Source organism: Bactrocera tryoni, chromosome 5 (genome assembly GCF_016617805.1).
Source record: "Bactrocera tryoni isolate S06 chromosome 5, CSIRO_BtryS06_freeze2, whole genome shotgun sequence".
In the NCBI taxonomy this organism is placed as follows: domain Eukaryota; kingdom Metazoa; phylum Arthropoda; class Insecta; order Diptera; family Tephritidae; genus Bactrocera; species Bactrocera tryoni.
The window spans coordinates 57,391,357-57,412,275 of record NC_052503.1 but is presented as its reverse complement, the minus strand read 5'-3'; the positions used below and the strand labels follow the sequence as shown (position 1 = coordinate 57,412,275).

At 37.3% G+C, this 20,919-nt stretch overlaps 1 protein-coding gene across 9 annotated transcripts in view; it reads left to right on the top strand.

Moving 5' to 3' along the window:
- The window catches only part of LOC120778691 (hemicentin-1), a 532,407-nt gene that overhangs the window by 507,266 nt on the left and 4,222 nt on the right, over window positions 1-20,919 (top strand). For 3 of the 9 annotated variants that reach the window (XM_040110637.1, XM_040110638.1, XM_040110636.1), the window contains 3 exons: window positions 9,699-9,793; window positions 12,663-14,762; window positions 17,280-19,738. In XM_040110637.1, the coding sequence (XP_039966571.1) occupies window positions 9,699-9,793; window positions 12,663-14,762; window positions 17,280-18,938 (3,854 nt within the window). In that variant the 3' untranslated portion in view covers window positions 18,939-19,738. Of the gene's footprint in view, window positions 1-9,698; window positions 9,794-12,662; window positions 14,763-17,279; window positions 19,739-20,919 lie in introns of those variants that run through there. The other 6 variants (XM_040110644.1, XM_040110643.1, XM_040110645.1 and 3 more) reach the window with 3 other exon arrangements.

Below are 20,919 nucleotides of genomic sequence, written 5' to 3'. Positions count from 1 at the left end.
CTCGATTTTTAGTCATAAGGTGGAACACCTCAACGGCAGTATTTGTGTAAAGTTTTATCCTGATTTATTGATTGATTCTTGTATACTGGAAAGTGAAAGTTTCAAATGGAATTTAAAATCGTGTTATACGAGTATGAGAATTAGGTGTGGTTGTAATACGCTTTCGCCTATTTTGCCACTGTAGCAGAGGAATGTAACGCACCAATTTGGTTGAAATCGGTAGGTCAGGTCTTCAGATATGTCATTTTCATCTTTTCACATACCATCTTGTGGGTAAAAATTAATATCTCTGGCGTATTTAGTTACTGATTTATCGTGCTTTAAGTAGTTTTTAACAGACAGTACCCTACACTACCAGTGAGCGGAGTTATCCATTTTCCCACTGCCTGTAAGAGGTCTTAAAATATTTGTACTAGCAGAATTTGGTTGTGGTAGCTCTAGTGGATTGGGAGATATGTACATTAGAAGTCGGGTTACGACCACTTTTTCAAAATTTTGACCCACAGGTCAAAACGGTTACTACCGTGATTTCGGTTTATGGTATTTTGCGATCGTAACAGTAATCTGTTTACGCCCATCTACGAACATGTCCTTACGCTTTTGCCAAGGAACTCGCATATCAAGTTTCATCAAAATATCCCAATTGTTACTAAAATTACGCACGGACGTATAAACGCACAGTAAGTCAGATTTCAATTCGTCTCGTCGTTTATACAGGGTGTGTTCCGAAGTAAACAGGACTTAAAAACAGAACAAATGTGTTTTTCGGCAAACTCAATTTATTTTATTCAAAATAGTCTCCTTCTGCTTCAATATAGTTTTTTTTCCAAAAGCAAGTCCAACGAGAGTTTTAGCTCGTTGGCCGGTATGGCCGCCAGTATGCCGGTGCAAGCCTTTTGAATGGCCTCTACGTCTGCATTTATTCTTTCCTTTCATGGGCAAATGCATTTTTCCGAAAAGGAAGAAATGGCACGGTGCCATATCAGGTGAATGCGGGGAGTGGTTAATATATAAAATATGACTTTTGGTCAAATAATCGGTCACAAGCGTCGATTGATGAGACGGCGCATTTCAACAAACGCCAACTTTCGTCTTCGCGATATTCGGGCCGAGCACATCGAATACGGCGCAACAAACGCGATAAATCGATGTTTTGGAGTTGTTCAATTCCATTTCCTTGAATTTCAATGATGATTTCTGATTTTTGATGAAATCACGAACAGTTTAAATGGTATTTCCGGTAAACACGGATTTTGATTGGCCCACTTGTTGATCACTTATGTCCTCACGACCACTTTCAAAACGTTGAAACCACTCGTGCACTCTGCTACGGGATAGGCAATCATCGCCATAAACGTGTTTCATCAATTGAAACGTTTCGGTAAAAGTTTTACCAAATTTTAAAACAAAATTTAATGTTGGCTTTTTGTTCGAAGCTCATTTTCGCACCGATAACACAAACAAATTGACACTTAAAACACAATAACTTCACTTCCAATCTATGAAATGTCGTGAAATTCTCACTGGAGAGCAGATTCTAACGCACCAGTCCACATATGGCGTCACCAGGGGGCGCTAGATTCAAAAAGTCCTGTTTGCTTTGGAACGTACCTTGTATAACCCTATATTTACCTCTATACTCTGAAGCAACATGTTGCAAGAGTATAAAAATAATGATATTAGTATTGGGTAGAAAAGCTGTGTAATAATGACGATGACAAACACAACAAACAAAGTCCTGAACTTTGGAATTTTGGTGTTGAAGACTCAGCATTTTTTATTGGTGAACTGGAAAATAATTATAATTTCCACTGAAATCGGCATACCCCTTTATCAAAAGGGTCAACTCTTTTTTTTTTTTGGAGGGTCAATTCAAAAAGATTTGGTGCTTGGTATTATTCTAAATACTACGAAAAATTGTAAAAAAATTTTAATAAAATTTAGCAGCTGGTAACAGTTAATACTAAGTTACTTTGACAGCAGAGTGTTGGTCATACATTCCGAAGTCATAAATTTGTACCAAGTGACTTTATATATTCGCTATCTCGGTAAAATGGTAACATCGTGACCACCATTTGAAAAACAGGCCTTCGAGAAAAACTCATTTAAAGTTTTATTTGCGAAGCTGACTGATTTGATTCTTGAATCTTTGAACGTCACCATAATGCATATTGAACAGGGAAACGATTTTTTCGTGACTAAATTATACTTTATATTTTTTTTATAATTCCACAGTAGCTGATTTCCACAATGTAGCGAATCTCAGCTTAGCCCTAACCAGTTTAATATATAATAATTGTAATATGTAACACCCTGTATCTGTAACTTATAATACCACACATATTTGCATTATGAATTTTGTGTAAGTTAACCATATTTATTTGCTTAATTTATTTTGACAAGCGACTTAACTGCAAATTTATGTTCTCTCTTCTCTTCTTATATTTTGCGCTTTTATGTGTTTTGTGCTTCAACAAAAACTTAACAAAAACAACCAACACCGAATTGATGAAAACTGCATTATACAATAATATTAAATACAACAACACCAACCACAAAAAAACTAACATTATCATAACTGCATATACACACCTACACACATGCATGATGTGCAAAATAAATCGGTTTAAAATTTATGTGTATGAAAAAATCGACAAATGCACTATGAAATATTGCAAATCGTGCATTGAATGCAAAATTGCCTGGAAAATTGGTAAACAATGCGATATTCATACGAAACGCAAACATGGAGACCGAAAATTATTTATTACCGAAAAACATAAATAAATAAATACAATAACATCCGCACATACACAACATGGCTTTAACTTACGTGCGTAATAAAAATTATATTTATTAACACAAAAAAAACCACAAAAACTCAACACTTTACTCAAATATACGGACCTCAACAAATAACGTATGAAAAACACAAAAATTATTGAATATTATTTATTTGTACGCTTAAATGCTTTCAAAACTGTTTTTGTTGCTTTTGCTCGGCAAACACAACGCATCGCATTTGCTTGGAATGGCTTGAATGAACAATAATTACCTATACGTTAACTGAAATTCATCGAACTATGCGTCCGTATTTTATTTGCCCTCACTGTACTTTCTGTAATTGTTGTTGTTGTACTTTGGTGTTAATTACGTTGCCGAAATAAAATTAACACAAAATATATTTAATTGTATGGCAATACTTGTGTGCATACGCATAACTTGAAAACAACATAACACAATACAACAACATTGAATAAATATACTAAAACACATACAAACAAAACAATGTGAAATCAATAAACACTTGCTGCTTTCCGTCATTAACTAATTTGCTACGGCTATGCACACAATCACATATACATACAAACACACATACACACACATATGGCATATACTTAACTGGATTCCAAACAAAATCATCCATCACTGTCACGACAATCAACCGTCATTTAACTACGCAATTATATAATTGTTACACACACAAACTCACTCACACGCACACGCGCGCATTTGCGTTAAATTTATTAATCGTCACAAAAATGAATTATTCGTTTGTGCAATCAAAATTTAAATGGAAATATTTATTGGTAAATTGTGACTGCAATTATGCCCGCGCATGCACATACACCAACACACACACACATACACAAATGCAACAACCAATACTTGTGCTGTCGATTAAACCATGCATTCTCATCCATAAAACAACAACTAAAACACTGTGCTGAAAATAAAAACATGAAATACAATTCGAATTCGAATTCGAATTTTACGCGAAACCCCTAAAGACCGCACCGATGTCTCAATCAGCGCCACGCACAGGTAAGCTTTAATAAGAGTACTAATTAAAGAATCACTAGAATTTTACCGAATTCGCCAAGTAAAAAGTATTCGCTAAACTATTTTCACTTAAAAGTACTGTTTCTGTTTTATTTTTTATGTTTAACGCCCCGTTCGAAAAGTATTAGGCAAACTTCTTGAGCGAACATATAAAGCCAAAATTACTAGGTCAACAAAACAATATAAGTATGTTGTATCATGCATATAAAACTGATCATTCGGTTCGTAAACATGCATTACTTACGTAGTATTTCATTACTTTCCTTCCCTGAATAGCATAAAGGTGTTTTTGAACAGCTTTCTGCTCAATATCTCTTCTGCACCGACATGGCTGGCTATATCATCGAATGGCTACCAATTTCGGCAATAACTGTCTGACGCATATGAATGACCCACTCTCGTAAATTGTTCTAAAGCATGAGCATTAAAGAATTATATACAGTTATGTGTTACTGATGTCCGATACTAGGTAAACTGAAAAGTTTGATTAAAAAAACTTTTTGGGAAAAGCTTTGTTTTGCAATTAAAAATGTTAGTTTCCACCGTAAGTGATGCTCAAATTTTCGGTTTATTTCGACAACATTTTTGTATAATGATTTGCTTTTTGTGCCAAAATAAGCTTCTCTCTGCGATTACCTTGTGTCGATAAATTTCTTTCGAATGTTTAATCTTGAGGTCGAGATCATCGTATAGACAATGCATGGGTTTCCCAATGTTGATCACGTTCGGATGTTAACCGTACACCATTCTTGGCAATCTCGTCCACTATTTCATTGCCCTCGATGTCTTTGTGGCCTGACACCCAGTAGAAGTGAAGTTGCGTGCTACGGGAAATATCTGGAAAGTATGGTCGTCGCAGAAACAATACGGTTGATACAATTCATAAAAGTGATATCTTCATATTTTCAAACAAGACAATGTGTCTTCTTTTTATAGAAAAACAACTTTTAAAAGTTCTTAAGTTTAATTTCCCTGTTCATACGTTCTAAATCAACAGAGTTAGATGAGATTTTCCTTTTCTGGATACTTCCCTGAAAATTCTTCCAGTTAACTTTGATCCTTTCCTTTGATATCTTTAAAGTGCCAGTTCTCCTGATCAACTTCATTCTTCGGTTCCCTTTTATCCACATTTTTTTATGAAAATATTATATTAATACTTACAGAACTCAATATGGTCCACTCATGAACTTATAATTCCATCAGTGACAGCCCGTTTTGCCTCGCACCGAGTAATGTATGTAGCATATTCTTCTAAATAAAAACATGCGAATAAACACAAAGCGGATCTACATAGAGCAAATGGTTCTAACCTCAAAGAAATATATTCGCCTTTCATTGAAAAACCGATGTGTTCCTTCCGAAATTGCTTTAAAAAAAAAAGGTTCCAGCTTATACTCTATATACTAGTTCCCTAGTGTTTCGGTCACAAATGTATATTCGGTTAAATACGAATGCTGACCTCAAATGGTTTTACTGGCATATATCGGTACGAACTCAGAGTTTGCCTAATACTATTTTTTGTTAATTTAATTTAATGTTTTCATTTAAATACTTTATGCAAATCAATTTTCGTAAATTTTAGTGCAAATCCACCTTAATGATTTTTAATAAGGCATAATTTATTTGATGTTATTAATTTGAATTAATTTTTTTTTTTCCTTTTCGTTGCATATTTATGATGTGTGCACCATTTTTTGCGCCACAAAAACTGTACCATGTTTTACAACACTAATATTTGGTTGCTTGTGTCAAATAAATGTTGTTGTTGTCACATTTTTCTTTTAAAAAAATGCTTTTCATAAACTAAAATAAATAAAAATTAAACTAAATTGAACACAATCATCGCCACAACAACTGCATCTGAACATCAATGCGCCGTCACATCATACACACACATTCATATAATTATATCACACGAATCGGATAAACAGTGTACTGTCGTATCAATCGAACGCACGGCAAGTGGGCGTGGCTACGCCGGCGCTTGCGGCTGTTTGTCCGCAACCAGTGACAACAGGTTGTCTAATACCTAATTTAGCCGCACAAGAATTACCGCAACTACCCGGACCGAAGCTGCCACCCAAGTCACCGCCACCCAAACCCCCCACCAAACCCACGTCCGCACCAACACTCACACCCACAATTGTCACGACACCAAGTCGCACACCCAGTCTGCGTGTACGACATGCCGCACAAGCACCGAAATCACCGCCGCGCTGGCCGTTGCGTCCCGGTGTCATGGTGCATGTGAGCAGTGACACCAAACAAAATCTGGCAACTAATCGTATGACACTGCGCCCGCACACACATACAGCGCAACTGTCGAATTTGACAGCGATGACACCGGTGACAGCGGCTGAGAGCAGCACTATTTCAAGCGACACACTAAATGTATCTGGCTTCTCAGCGGCCACCGCACTGACAACACTACTAAACGCATCCACACAGACGGCGAATTCCGTCGCCACCAATGACGCTCCTATAGATGTGGTTAGCAATGACGACGATAGTGCTGGTGGACATGACAATGCCAAGCAAACGTCAACGCTTGGTCGTTTTAGCGCAAAACGCCCGGCTGGCGTTGGTAGCGACGACCACAGCGGCAGTGCTTTCACACAAACATTGCCACATAAATTTAACAAATTAACGCAACTGCCCACGATGGCTTACACCAGCCACGAAGTTCAACTGAATAATCAAATTTCCCCAGCGCACATGGCGCAACCACAAACAGAGAGCGGATGCATACCATACGTTGGCGCGCTTGCGGAGGACACACCAACTGCGGCAAATGCGATTGAAACGGAAACTACAGCGCAGTTGGAAGTTGACAGCGCGGAGCGGAATGCCGAAGGCGGGGAGGTCTGCGGCAGCATGCAGAAACGTGTTGGAGCGCGGCGCTTAGGACGCGTCGAAAAGTTTTTGACAGGTATCTTCAAACGTAGCGGCGCTGGCGTCGATACTACGCGCGATAGCCAGCGCAGCCATGTCGGCCTGCTTGGCGGCATGTGGCAGGCGGGTGCGGGCGTGCTGTGGCAACGCCGCCCAGATGGCGCAGAAACGGCGGAAAAGACGCCATTCGCCGCGAAGCATCGTCTTAAGGGCATTCGTTGCAGTGGCAGTGGTAATTAATGAAATCTCACTTTTTCTTTACGTTCTAGTCTTCAGTTAATGTGCATTTATTTTCATTTTGCTTTGCATTCTTATTATGTTTTTCTTTTTTTATTATTTTGTATGGCTTGATAAAACACACTCATCACTCAACAACAACAACAACACAAATCCACAACAAACGCACTAACCACTTGTAGTCACGTACAAAAAGTCGCCAGTACGCACTTCGCCAGGTGAAAATGCTGTCGCCACGTGTAGCCGTAGCGGTAATTGTAACATCAACAACAATAATAATAATAGTATCAGCAATCACACTTGCATGACGCTTAACACAGTTACGACTGCAAACGCTAGTGCCGCTGAGCTTAATGTAAACACCAGCGCACCAACTGCTTCTAATATAACTACTACAGTCACACCAACAGCCATAGTCGCAGCGACAGTACTGCCACCACAATCGCCTCCAGCTATGCGGCCGCTTATGCAGCCTCCAGCCAACAGTCCCCGATCACCTGCTTATGTGACATTTCAAGTGCCTTCATACGACAAGACGGCAGTGAACACCCCCAGCATGGTGACGGCCACCAGCGGCGCGAATGGGATCGCCAGCGGAAACAACAGCAACAGCAGCAATACTACGACGCCAACACGTGGACCACCGCAACAGCTAGACCGTTCCATATTGAAGGGTCCTACGCCGCCGCCACGGCCACCACCGCCTTTCAAAGCGGTGCCGCCGCCCTTGCAGAAACGCAATGTGGCAACAGTGACGCCGACGAAGGTAGAGCGTGTACAAAGTAAGAACAAATTCATACCATATACACATCCACTCACATATCATATTTCATACGCATAACGCATTAGTCATACACACATATTTACATAAAAATTAATATTTGCATATTTTTAATAAAAAAAAATTAGCTATTTTCTTATGAATATATTAATTTTCGTAAGTATTCAAGGTTATGTGTGTTGCGCGCACCGTATCCGAGCTTGCTTGAGCGAGCTCGTTTATAGAAAAGTTAGATCGGTTCAGTTTCGACTTAAATTGAGAAGTAAAATAACTAATGATGTAGTAAAAACCAATCAAAGAAATCAAAGAAATCAAAGAAAGAAGAAGAAGATCGAATAGGACCCAAGATTACTATTATTTGAAAGTTCCGAAGAATATACATGCATAAAAATTAATGAAAGAAATTTGAAAATATTAATAAATAACTGAAATCTCTAATCCTCTTTTGGCTATTGTCGCCTTTCTGTGAGACATTTTCTAAAAACATGAAAATAAAACAGTTCAAAAGCTTTAATAAGCTTCTAATTTCATGTGCTGTATGAAGTAAAACTAGTAGTCAGTTAGTTTCTACGCGGAGCAGTGTTTTTGTATTCATTTCTTTAAACACATTGGCTGCAAAGGGAGTTTGTTCAAGTCCTTCACAGGGTGACAAGCTTAAATCGTCATAAAACAGATTTAAATTAATTACTCGTCGTCGTCGTCAAAAAAAAGATGACAATAATACATGCATTTTCATGTGCCGCTCGAAAGCATGTGACATGGCAGTCAATATATTAAATTGAAGCTTCTTAAGTTTCAGCCTCGATTCATCAAATCGAACACGATACGTTGCTACCAATATCAGCATCCAAAAAATTAATAACAATCTAATTTAACAACCCTAAGTAACCCTTTTCATAATACTATCATTGATTTTAACCCTTGAAAATAATAAAAACAGTGTAATTAATCAGGTTTATAGATCAGAAGAACATTTCACATACAGTAGGCGAAGCACCGAATAACGAGTTTTTAGTAGCTTTTAAGAAAAGTTTCTCTCTCATTCCAAATTCATTCGAATTTCATACATTGCATAGCAATATCAACTTCGAAATAATCAGCATACCACTTTAATAAGCAAACTTTTTCTTAACGCAAACTTTAATTTCGAACTAACTTAAAATCTTTCAATTTCAATATTATTATACATAATTAAGTAATACTAAATGCTTCATCGTGTGAAGTCCTTATTTAACAACTGTTCACAAGTAAGCAAACAACGATTTTTTATTAAATAAAATGTGCTATATTTTCCATGCTAATTTGAATATTCGTCATTGTTCTCAATGTTGTGACACTTTATTTGTCCCCTAACATTTAATACTTCAGTTTATGGCCAATCCTGCCAATTAATGGTTTTTGACTTTTAATGCCGTGCAACAATATTATTTGCCTGCCATTTTTGTTAGCTATAAATGTTGCGCATGCCACTTTATGGTTTTAATCTTGTGTCGTATTATTGTCCTTAACTGTTTCACACTTTGCCACATCAAATTTTTTACGTTAGTACCCTCATTAGTAAGTTAATAAGTATTTTCATATTTTTATTTTTTATAACACTTTGAAATTCTGATTACATATAATTATATATATACTTTATAAAGCTTAAGTAATCCTAATTTAAGTTAACTTAAGTCTTTTATTCAAAACAATTTGAAAACTTTTTTTTATATCTTTAAACCGTTTTTACCCTGTAAATCCAGTTAAATTAAAACGTTCAATTTAATTTCTTTCTTATAATTTACTTCCAATTTTTAATCGTCTGCGTTCATCTTTTATTTTATGAAATTCTCAAATCTGCTGCGTCCAAAATTATACTACGAATTCGAATAAACAAATGCAACACTGTGATTGCATATTACTACGACGTGTAAAAATTAAAAATAAATTGAAAAAATAAAAATAGTACAAGACAAGTCATCTTCACTGGGGGATCCATTGACGGAACCTGGCGAGTATGAGAATCTACCGTTTCATGGTCTGCAAACGGCTCCTAACAAGGTACTTGTATATTAAACATTGCAACATATATAATTAGATGTATTTACGTAAACAATGCTCATCACATGACATTACATCACATCACACAATATCAAATCGCTTCAATCACGCATTTTAGGCACAGACCACACATACATACATACTTGCACATTGAAAATCAATAAAAATTCACAGTTCACAGCGCACACTTCATAAATTAACGCCATCACGAACTTCACATACAAACAAATATATGTGGCAAACCTGCCACGTTAGCCGATTTATCGGTCGTAGTAACCATTTCGATTTTCGGATATGAATTTAAAAATTCATTAGTTGTGTCACACGTGTTTAACTATAAAACTAAGTAAAAATCCATATTTGTTAATTTGTAATAAGCTGTAGTGAAATGTGTTTGTTGTAATGCATCTGTTCACATTTGGTATTTGTATATTATTGTGAAATTTGTTTGCCACTTTAGCTATTAAATTCATATTTTCATCGTATTTCTCATATTTTCACACTTTCTAGTTTCAAACAAAGAAAATCAAGAATTTGGTTTAATTTCCGAAAAAATACGATTTTTGCCATTTTGCGAATCATTTTTGAATGCTGTGATATTTTTTTGTACTCCGATGTATTTATTATTTAAGCTCTTATTCTATATATGTACATATGTATTTCTCTCAGTATTTATAAAAATATAAACCACATTTTATAATTTTTTCGTATGAACCTTCGAGCTTTAAATTCCTAATAATGAATGATTTGCAAAATAGAATTACCTTTAGTTCTTACACAATATATTATTTATTTATTCCCTACTAGTATTTTTAAGTTTACATATTTTATATTATATTATTTTAAGTTGATTTTATATGAGCAAATACACTTATATTCATCATATTGAATTTGTTTCTTTTACTATATAACCAGTTAACACATATTTTCAATAAATATTTAAATAGGTTTCATGCTCTACACACCATCTTTTATCCTTTAATATTTGTGATTTATCCATAAATATTTTTGTAAGTTTTCTATTAGAAATAACTGACATGACAACTAAAATTTAAAAGTGGTGCTATTTAATGTCTTACTCATTATTAATTGATATTAGAAACCAGTGCAAGTCATTGACTTGAAATTTAGTACTGATCGAAAAAGCTACTTCTATTCACCAAGCGTTTGAAAGTAGTGAGTCGCATAAACTATTCCAGCTGTGGGGAAACATATTTTTAACTTCTCGGCGTATTGTCATTAACACATGTCATTAACTATATTTAATACCCTGTTCGCATACTCCCTTGAGCTCAGCTTACTAAATTTTTTGTTGCTTTTAAACGGAATTTTCTACAAGATAGCAAGTCCAAAATAACGAGAAGAGAATTGACGATTATGTCGCTTTGAGATTTTCATGTAACAAAACAATTTATTCTTAATTCATAATTTATGCTTTTAATAATTATAGTATTTTATGTTATAAAGGGTGATCCATTTCTAGGTTTCCTACTTTTTTAAAGAAAAAACATAGGAATTTCAAATCTAATGGGGAATGTTTATTATAAGAACCATTTTTGGCATTGGTTTTTTGAAGATTATATCTTTCAAATGTTGGCCGCAGATACGTATTAGATGGTCCATCCGTTGAATCCAATTTTCGATTACTCGTTCGAGCATTTCGACTGGTGACTGGCAATGTCGCCATTGACGGTTACGTTCTCTCCGATGCCACCACCTGCCCCGTTGCTTTTTTCTGGATAAAATGGCAGCTCTTGAATCTCTTCAAGTTGATCTTTGCCCCAAACGCAGCAATTTTGCTTTTTTCATACCTCTGAGTCAGAAATGGTCCTCACCACTGAATAAAATTTGCACAAAATATTAACTAATGTCGCTTAACTCGCTATCAAAACCTATTCATGCCTTAATTTTAATCACTCAGTATTCGTTCATGTTTTATAGTTTATTATCTACTAATTCTTTTATGAAGATGAAACCATTGCAAACTATATTATCTGAAGCCCTCATATCATAAATTCTACCTTGAGAACGTTTCAGAATCCAATAGTCATTGAAATTTTTTAAAGCCATAGCTTTTGCCATTAGTAAGGACAATTTCAAACCACAGTCTTTTCGATAATTTTCCTACGAACTGTCCTGAAAATAGATCAATGTCCAGCCAATGCAAGGTTCTGACCTCTGCTCGTTAAATGATATTTCAATAGCTCCATAGCACCAACAGCATCTATAGATGTAAGAACCTCCAAATACTCTAAATTCATTAACTGTACCTACCACTTACATATGCATAGAAACACAAAGACTTAGTCCTTTGGATGAAAAATCTTGAAAATATCTTGAGGAACTTTCAAGGCATTTCCAAAATCATTTCATGTTATAAAATAATAGAATTCCACCAAAAATTTTTCACTTTCATTAAACTGTCGATTTTCAATACAATCATGTATATGGAAGACCGCTAAATCAAAGGCTCTAACACGATAATTAAGCACTTCCTTAACGTCTATATGTTGTCAAACTTTTTTTAACGCCATAAGCATATACACGCCCTTTTATATTTCATTAAGAAAATATATGTAAATGTCTTAGCAAACTGTTATAGTTTATCACAATACTAAATTTTAGTGCTGTAACTAATTCTCAATTTATATGCTAACATAACTGGCTAATAACACTCGAAATTCAATGCATAACAAAAACTAATCCAAACATTTGTGTGATTTCTTTTCACCCTCCCATATGTAACACGCCTCCGCTTCCATGAATGTAATGCATACCGAAAACAAACAACAACAACTAAAACATGCAATCAACCGACTAAACCACCACTAACCACCAACACCCCGCGCCTTTCCGCACACACGCGCAGTTATCTACGACTCTTACAAATTTTAATAACAACACCAATGTGGTGCGCGTCGCTCCACGACCCAAGAGACTCAATGGAAATATTGGCCCGCAACAGCACCAGCTGCAGCAGCAGTACGAGCAGGACCAGTACGACCAGCAGTTTCAATATCATCAACACCAACAGCATCATCAACAACAACAACAGCATCAATACAATACCATGCAATATGTCGGTGCCGGTGGACGGGTGATAACAACGAATCCCCAGCACCAGCAATCGCACACAATGAATTCCCACAACAAAGGCATGCTGCCACATCACCAACAACATCAACAACAGCAGCAGCAGCATATGCTGATATCAGCAGCAGATGGGGCCAGCGGCAGCGTCGCCGGCGGCACGGTTGGCGCAGGCAATACAGATCCTGGTGGCAGCGCTTATATGAACGGCAGTGTCGGCGGCGGCGGTGCACCCCATCAAATTACATACAATCTGAATAATTGCTTTCCGAAAAGCTACACAGAATATTATCACCAGCAGCAACAGCAGAAGCACAAAAATGGCGCCTCGAATAACACTTCCAGTGCGCAATTGTTGAATGCCATCGAACATGACTACCCCACCTATGCGGTGGTTGAACGTAACACCGCCTCTGCTAGCGCTACCGATATGGGCGGAATTGATGGTCATAGTCCGCGTGCTGGCCCAGCGCCTCTCCCAGCAGCGGTCAGCACCAACCCCTTCTTGGCCATCAGCAATTTTAAAAAATATGACACTAGCGGTAGCACGACGGATAATGCGTATCAACCGCACATACTGGACATAACTGGCAGTAGTTCGATGCAGCGCAGTGGAAAGCGGAAACCCATGCTGGATGGCAAAATGGAGGATAAGAAATTCTACTCGCTGAAATTCACCGGCGGTGGCGGTAAGCATAAACCACCGCATGTGGTGCACAAGTCACCGGCGAGTGGTTTGTTGAACGCGTCTGTGATTTTGCACGGTGGCAGCAGCAGTAATGGTGGCAAGTGTAAGCGACATCATTCTTTTGCTGGTGGTAGCATTGGCGATATTGACTCCGCCGGCCCGGGCGCCCAACACAACGCCCACCAGGTGAAATCTTCGGCTTTGATGCGCTTCTACGATCCGCCCGCTTATGAGAACTTGGCTGGCGACAGTACGGCCGCAGTGCAGGTGCACGAGTGCGCCGTAGAGGCGCATCCATCGCCCGCCGCTGGCGGTGTGAGTGGCACGGCCACCATATTGCTACATCCGCAGCCTACGGCTAGCGGCAGCGGCGGAAGCAGTAGTCATGCAACGGCTGGACAAACGGGCCACAAGAAAAAACATCACCATCGCCAACACCAGCAGAAGGATGATTTCAATTTGATCGAACCGGAACGGCTGAGCATCTATCGCAGCGACTCGGGCATTTCGAATAGTTCATATGAGTGTGTTACGCCGGTGCCGCCACCGCCGGGCAACACGCGCACCGCAGCTGCGCTGAGTGGCACGCCGCCACCAAAAACACCGAAAGGCAACAAATTAGCGAAACACGCGTCCTCTGCTGGTAGCGGTCCCAGCGCTATTAGTCTCGTCAATGGAGTTAATTATAAGAAGTCTCTACGTCAACTTGGCGGCAGTAAATGCAACATTGCGAATGCTACAGCCTGTGGTACCTCACTGCCTGTTTATATGAATGTGGATGGTCAGCCTGCAAGCGCGTTCGAACGCTCATGTTCGCCCAGTTCCAACCTAGTCAATTCCTCGTATGAGTCGGCTTCGTCTTCACAAAATGACGGCCATGGCGGGCAGGGCTCAACGGATCCGACGTCCTTGTCCTCATGCAATTCATTGTACAGTAGCGGTACTGGTACTCTAATAGGCGTGGCTCCACTTATGAAGACGGGTGTGGGCCTAACGGCGCCCCGTTGTGGTCTGCATCAAAAACCCGCCGAAATTACAACGCCGGAGGAGTATGAACAATATCAGCTGGGTCACCACCGTCACTCTGCCTCCTCGCTTAGTGTGGCAAGTACGGTGAGTGCCAGTGGAACGCGTCGTTGTAAAAAACAACAAGGCGTGTTAGCGCCAGCGGGATCCGTTACAGGAATTGAGGTTTGTAGTTTTATTGTACTAATGCTCTAGATTGTGCTTGAAAGACGCTATATAGCTGTAGTTTGTGAACCTGTATTCAAAAGTTATTATTTTTTTATTGTTTTGATGAACTCATGTATTTCATAAGAGTTAACAATTTTACTACTTGTACATATACTATATACTGGTGAATATAAATTTTTTCGCTAGGATGACGACCATATGTAAAAGAAAGCATTTATTATTGACCCATGTCTTATTGGTCGTTTATAGTTTTTCATCTGGAGTGGATATACTCTTAGCTTGGTTTTTTTAATATTTAGTTGCTCTAAACGAAATTTTTTAATTGATCACTATGTTTCTTAAAGTTACTAAAATGATTTAAGCAACCCGAACTTACCAAAACGAGCAATTGCATGATCTTGAAATTTAGAATTTACTGATAACTCTCGAACCTATAAACAGATAAAAGTTTCAGTTCTCACGACCAATGAAAGTATGGCTTAGTCTTTGCACTTAAGTTAAATAAGATAATTATACATATCGTTCCGTTTTAAAGATTGTCAAATTCCGTTGAAGTAGGAATATTTTTACTCAAAAAGCAATTCCGGTAACGAAGTTTTACATGCCTAATAGGTTTGATCCATCGGTTCAATCAATGGTCGTACATAAAAATTGTCCAAATCGGTCCGTCATCGGTAGCCTTAACCAGTTCGTTTTTTTGTTGGATGACTCGGAGTGTTATAAAGTGATCGAAAAAACATATTTTAAATATGAAAATATTCATTTCTTTGGTGTTGTTTAAAACAGGACCTGCTCCAGTTTAGGAAATTCACTTTGTTTGAGAGAGTTACGTATAAATTTCATACGATACCCTTTTGAATATATTCCTCGATTTATGATAGTATTTAATTTTTATATATGTATACAAACGACGACACTATATTTGACAAATATGGTCTTTACTGAAAGCCCCATTGTGAAATCTTTGAAAATCTTTAGTTTAAGATAGTTTTTAAGAGAGTTCCCTGTCGTTCACGCTTTTAGTAGGGTTACCACCTGTTTGGAAAACTTAATACAATCAAATTTAAAATCTTTTCTAGGCATCGTCAACAACTGGGCACTGTCCTGTTTGTTATTATTAGTATAAATAGTTAACTCCCAATTAGCCTGACATCTTCTAATGGCTTCTTTTATAGTATTAGCTTTGCATTTGCACTGAACTAAAGTGATTTCCGTAGAAATTTAAAATTTTCTATAGATTCGTCACAGAAATTCTAAAATGTTGGACTATTATTAAGTCAAAATTATCCTATGCTATTTCAATTTTGTACCTAAAATCAAATATTCTATTGCATTGCTGCCTTAGGAAATTATTATTGCTAAACTCGATGACTAAGCTCATCACGCCAATCGCTTAGATATACTTACATATACTTTAGAGGGTCTCTGACATTTCTTTTTGAGTGTTACAAATATCGTAGCAAACTTAATATACCCTTTAAAGGTACAAAGTATAGTGAAAGTGTTCAACTTCATTCTTTGATAAAGTTGAAATTGGTAGAGTTGGTTCGGAGAAATGCGCTTTCACCTAAAATGTCAATTTTGACCCCAATAAAACTTTCCTGAATCATGCTGGGTGTAAAATTAAATGTCTGTGTCACATTGTGTTATTGATTATTGGCTTTTTAGTAGTTTCTAACAATAAAATTTTCCAATTAATGCATTTTTACACTGTCGATAGGGGTTCATATAGGATTTATTCTAAGCGACTTTAGTTATTGTAGCTTTAGTTGTTTAGGAGATATGTGCATTAAATCTACTAAAGGGCGGGCCACACCCATTTTTTCAAAGTTCTTAGCCCTCAGGTCGCCCTGCTTCTGCAATCCTCTGTACCAAATTACAGTTTTATATGTTAATTTAGAGCTTAGTTATGGCGTTTTTAGGTTATCGATTAAATACGTTTTGTAGGCGTGACATCTACGAATTCGTTTTCACTGTTTTGCAAGGGAACACATGTTCTAAGTTTCATTAAAAAATTTTAATTATTACTGAAGTTATCGCTATCGCAAGCGGACAGACGGACGGACAGACATACTTCCAGATTTCAACTTGTCTTGTCGTCCTGATCACTTATATATATAACCCTATATCTAACTCGATTATTTAGGTGATACAAACAACCGTTTGGTAAACAAATCTATTATACTCTTTAGCAATTGTTTTAAACATTTTTATAATAATTTTATAAATACCCCATTCCGTGAAGCTTATGTGTATACATTTTATTTTTACTTATTTTGATTTTTGCTTTTCCTTTTCATATTTCATTGTTTATTTGCGCAAATCATCAACATCATCTTTAATACTGGTTCTTGCAACACCCACCGACTCATATGTTTTTTGCGACCTTATATTCCCAAACAACCGCCTTCATTACTCATATGGGCGCGTGTGTAAATGTGTTGCATGCTACAATTAACCTGACAATTATGCCTTTACTTGAAACCTCAATAATCCTAAAACACCAACTAACAGCATTATGCTATTGGCGTCACTAATCCATTTCTAGCAAGCGAACGCGGTGCAACAGCGACCGGCTGCGTTGCCAACGCCGCCGCCTCCGCCGACGGGTACAGTGCCCACGGCAGAGATAAGAAACTACGACGAAAGACTATCAGCGACCCCTACGCACATATCCGCTATATCACCTACAGCAGGCGCGCCGCCAACAACAGCGCTACCGATTGCCAAGCACACGCCCACAATTATCGTGCCAAATGTGCGAGCAATGCGCCCGAGGCAACCACAGCAGCAGCACATCATCAGCAACACCAAGTTAAATTACAACAACAACATGACAACAACAATAGCCGCAAACATCAACAGCATCAACAATCGTTGCTAATCCCGCGAAAATTGCACAACAACAACAAAGATCAAGGCGACAACGACGATGAGGATGTTGATGAGCACAACAACAAGGAAGTTGCAATGTTCCAACAGCAACGACGCAGATTAGTACCTGTGGGTGGTAATGTTGATGAGGGAAATATTGTTGTTGTTACTAAGGAGACTGCCACCACAGAAAACCGCACGTGTGACGCGAAAGTTGCAGGCGAGGCCGATGTCAGCGCGGAAGCAATGCTGCCACATGTCGAAGATGTTCAAAGTGCAAAAATAACAACCACCGCATATGCCGCACACGGCGATTATCTAGGACGGCGACCAGTTAAGTTGCCGCTACGCAAATATCATACTTTCCACTTCCAGCCTTCGCAAACGGTGGCCGGCACACTGCGTCACTGCCAATTGCAGCAATTACGTATTCAAATGCAACACAGACAACAACTACAATACGATGCACTATCAGCGACTCAAGCCGAACATGGTGAGCTTACGGCTTTTCGCCAGTCACCAACCACTATACCTGCCGAAGCTGCAGTTGCAGCACGTCCAACCAGACGATATGCAACCGAAGGTGGACCGCTAGTCTTTCGCCCGCTCTCCTGGCACGAGCAGCGCACCTTCAAGCCAATATCATCGCCAGTTGATGCTGTCGAAGCGGCAATCGACATCCCCACGTCAACAGAAGCATCGTTAAGTGAGAAAAGCCGCGCAGAGGAGGAAGAAGAAAAGTCTGAATTGAGCGAGGAACTCTCAGACGAAATCAAACAAATCACTAGAAGTGCACAATTACCGCATGTAAGTCTTAATCCTGCCGCTTCGCTGGAGGCGCTCGAAGCGCTCACCAAACACCATCCTGAGTTAATTTATGCCACCAAACCGGGTACACGCCAAAATTTGCACAAACAACTTGCGATGCCAGAACAGTGGACACACCATTTGGACGTTAAAAATCGCCCAACCGCCAGCCAAACTCTATCACAGGACTCCACCGCACCTCGAAGTGATAGTGACGCTAGAGTGGAGGAAGTCGCGGCAAATACTACGCTCGAAGCTCAGTGCGACGATGAGGAAGATCTCGGCTATTCCTTCTGCGAGGACGACGATGAAGATGAAGGCGTTGAGGAGCTGGTGGGCGAGCCTGTTAAAAGCGGAGGAAATGAACCCGCTAAAGAGCAACGCACAATCACACATACGTCGGAGTCGCCACGCGTGGTGCTCTCTGCGGGGCGCAATGGTGGCCACGTGAAATACATGCTGCGGCAAAGTTACCGCGAAGTGCACATTTAAATGCCACAAACAGCGTAAGCCTCTTGATATGCTACAATTTGGCGTAGAATTTTATTAGGATTATAAGGCGCCACCAACCATCCAACATTATACATACAGACAACAAAAATAACACAGCTTGGCCAGTAATAACTGTAAATAAATACCAAAAATTACAATTTAGTTTGAAGTGCACCTTGTCCAGCTCGGACAACAAGCGCCCATACATATGTATAAGTTAAATCGAGTAAGTACGTACATTTAGTTATAGTTATAGACTCATAGTTATGTATAGATTACTTAGTTGTAAGTGCAAATATATGCATACATACATAGATGTAGGTAAATGACTGTAAACGTGTTAAGTTTGTTGGTACTTTTCAATCCAAATAATGATAAAATTAAAAAAAGAAAATTAAATACAATTAAGGTCAGTTTGTTTAGATATTGAATTTATGAATGTATAGCAGTTTAGTCTTAGCATAAAATCAAATCAACATAGTATACATACATATGTACTTAAGTTTATTGTGTAAAATATTAATTTACCAAATTCCAGCCCTGATTTAACTAGGATTTCTTTATGCTTATGTAACATGAGTAAGTCCAGTTCGATAGTTTTAGTGTAAGCAGCAGACTTATGGCTTATTAAATTGTATGTGAAATTTCAAAAGTGCACATGCAAATATATTCATGTGTACTTTTGTATACGCAAACTACAGTTTCATATAATTTTAATGGAGGAAGTGACAATTTAGTCAATGTTATACCGTTATTTGCTTAGTAAATTTAATATTAAATTAACTATTTATTTAATTAAATAAAAGATAAGTTAAGTTCAAATAGTTAGTATATTACTTTTATTTAATTATTTATTAATTTATTGTATATTTAGTTATCAACTTTTAAAATGCTTTTGAACTTAATACATTTTATTGTATACCTCAAATCAATATTACATTTAAAAAATATTAATTTATTTGCAATTATCCCAAAAATTTTGAATAAGTTGAACTGACATTATTTATATATTGAACTTTTTAGAATAAATTATTTTTGAATTTAATTTTTAATTAATTTATTTAAGTTATTTTGTTAAATTAGTAATTTCAGCTCTTTATAAAATTTAAAAAATAATTATCCAATTTAAAATAAACATAGTGAATTTCCAAGTAAATTTTATAAATTATATTTTCTAATACTTGAATTAAATAATTTATATTGTTTTGCAAATCGACCCTTTTTTCAAATAAAACATCATTACTTATAGAAGTAATTTTTTAATAAGCATTATTTAATGAAAAACTATATTCCTATTTATCATTCTACTACTTCTTAGGAATAATATTACTACCCAATTAAGCTCCGCCACTTGAAGCAATTTATATTATATTTATGTTTTGAAGAAAAAAATTAAATATCAATATCGAACACCTCAACCTCTTGCAAATTTGTTGAAGATAGGTGAAAACGGACTGTTATATAACTACTTTAAACAGCTGATGAAGAAATAAAAAACTTTTGAAGAGTTCGCCCCTCTTTCGGCATGCAAGCAATTAAATTGATTTGGAAATTCCAATGCTTTAGTCGGCAGAAATATTTCATTATTCCAAAAGCTCACTTTGCAGCTAAAGCTCTCCAAAAGGTTTCCCCGTAATGTTTAGAGGATTGACAAATTGTTTACAAATTGTTTTAAATATGATGGTAATAGGCAAGTAATGGAAATAAATGGACTTAATTAAGCCAATTAGAAATTACTCACTAAATTTAATACTTTATAAATTTATAATATTAAGACAGTCTGAAAAGGTCATATTTAGCATGGTAAGATATTAAAGTTTTTAATAAATGAAATCCCCCAGAGGCCTTTGAAGATAAGAAAACTTGACGTATTTAACTAGTAAGTTAACCTTAATTTTTATTAAACTGTTATTTACCATTACCGTGCAATTATAGTTTTAATAAGTTAGTTCATTAGTTTTCAGCTTTCCATCAAAGAACA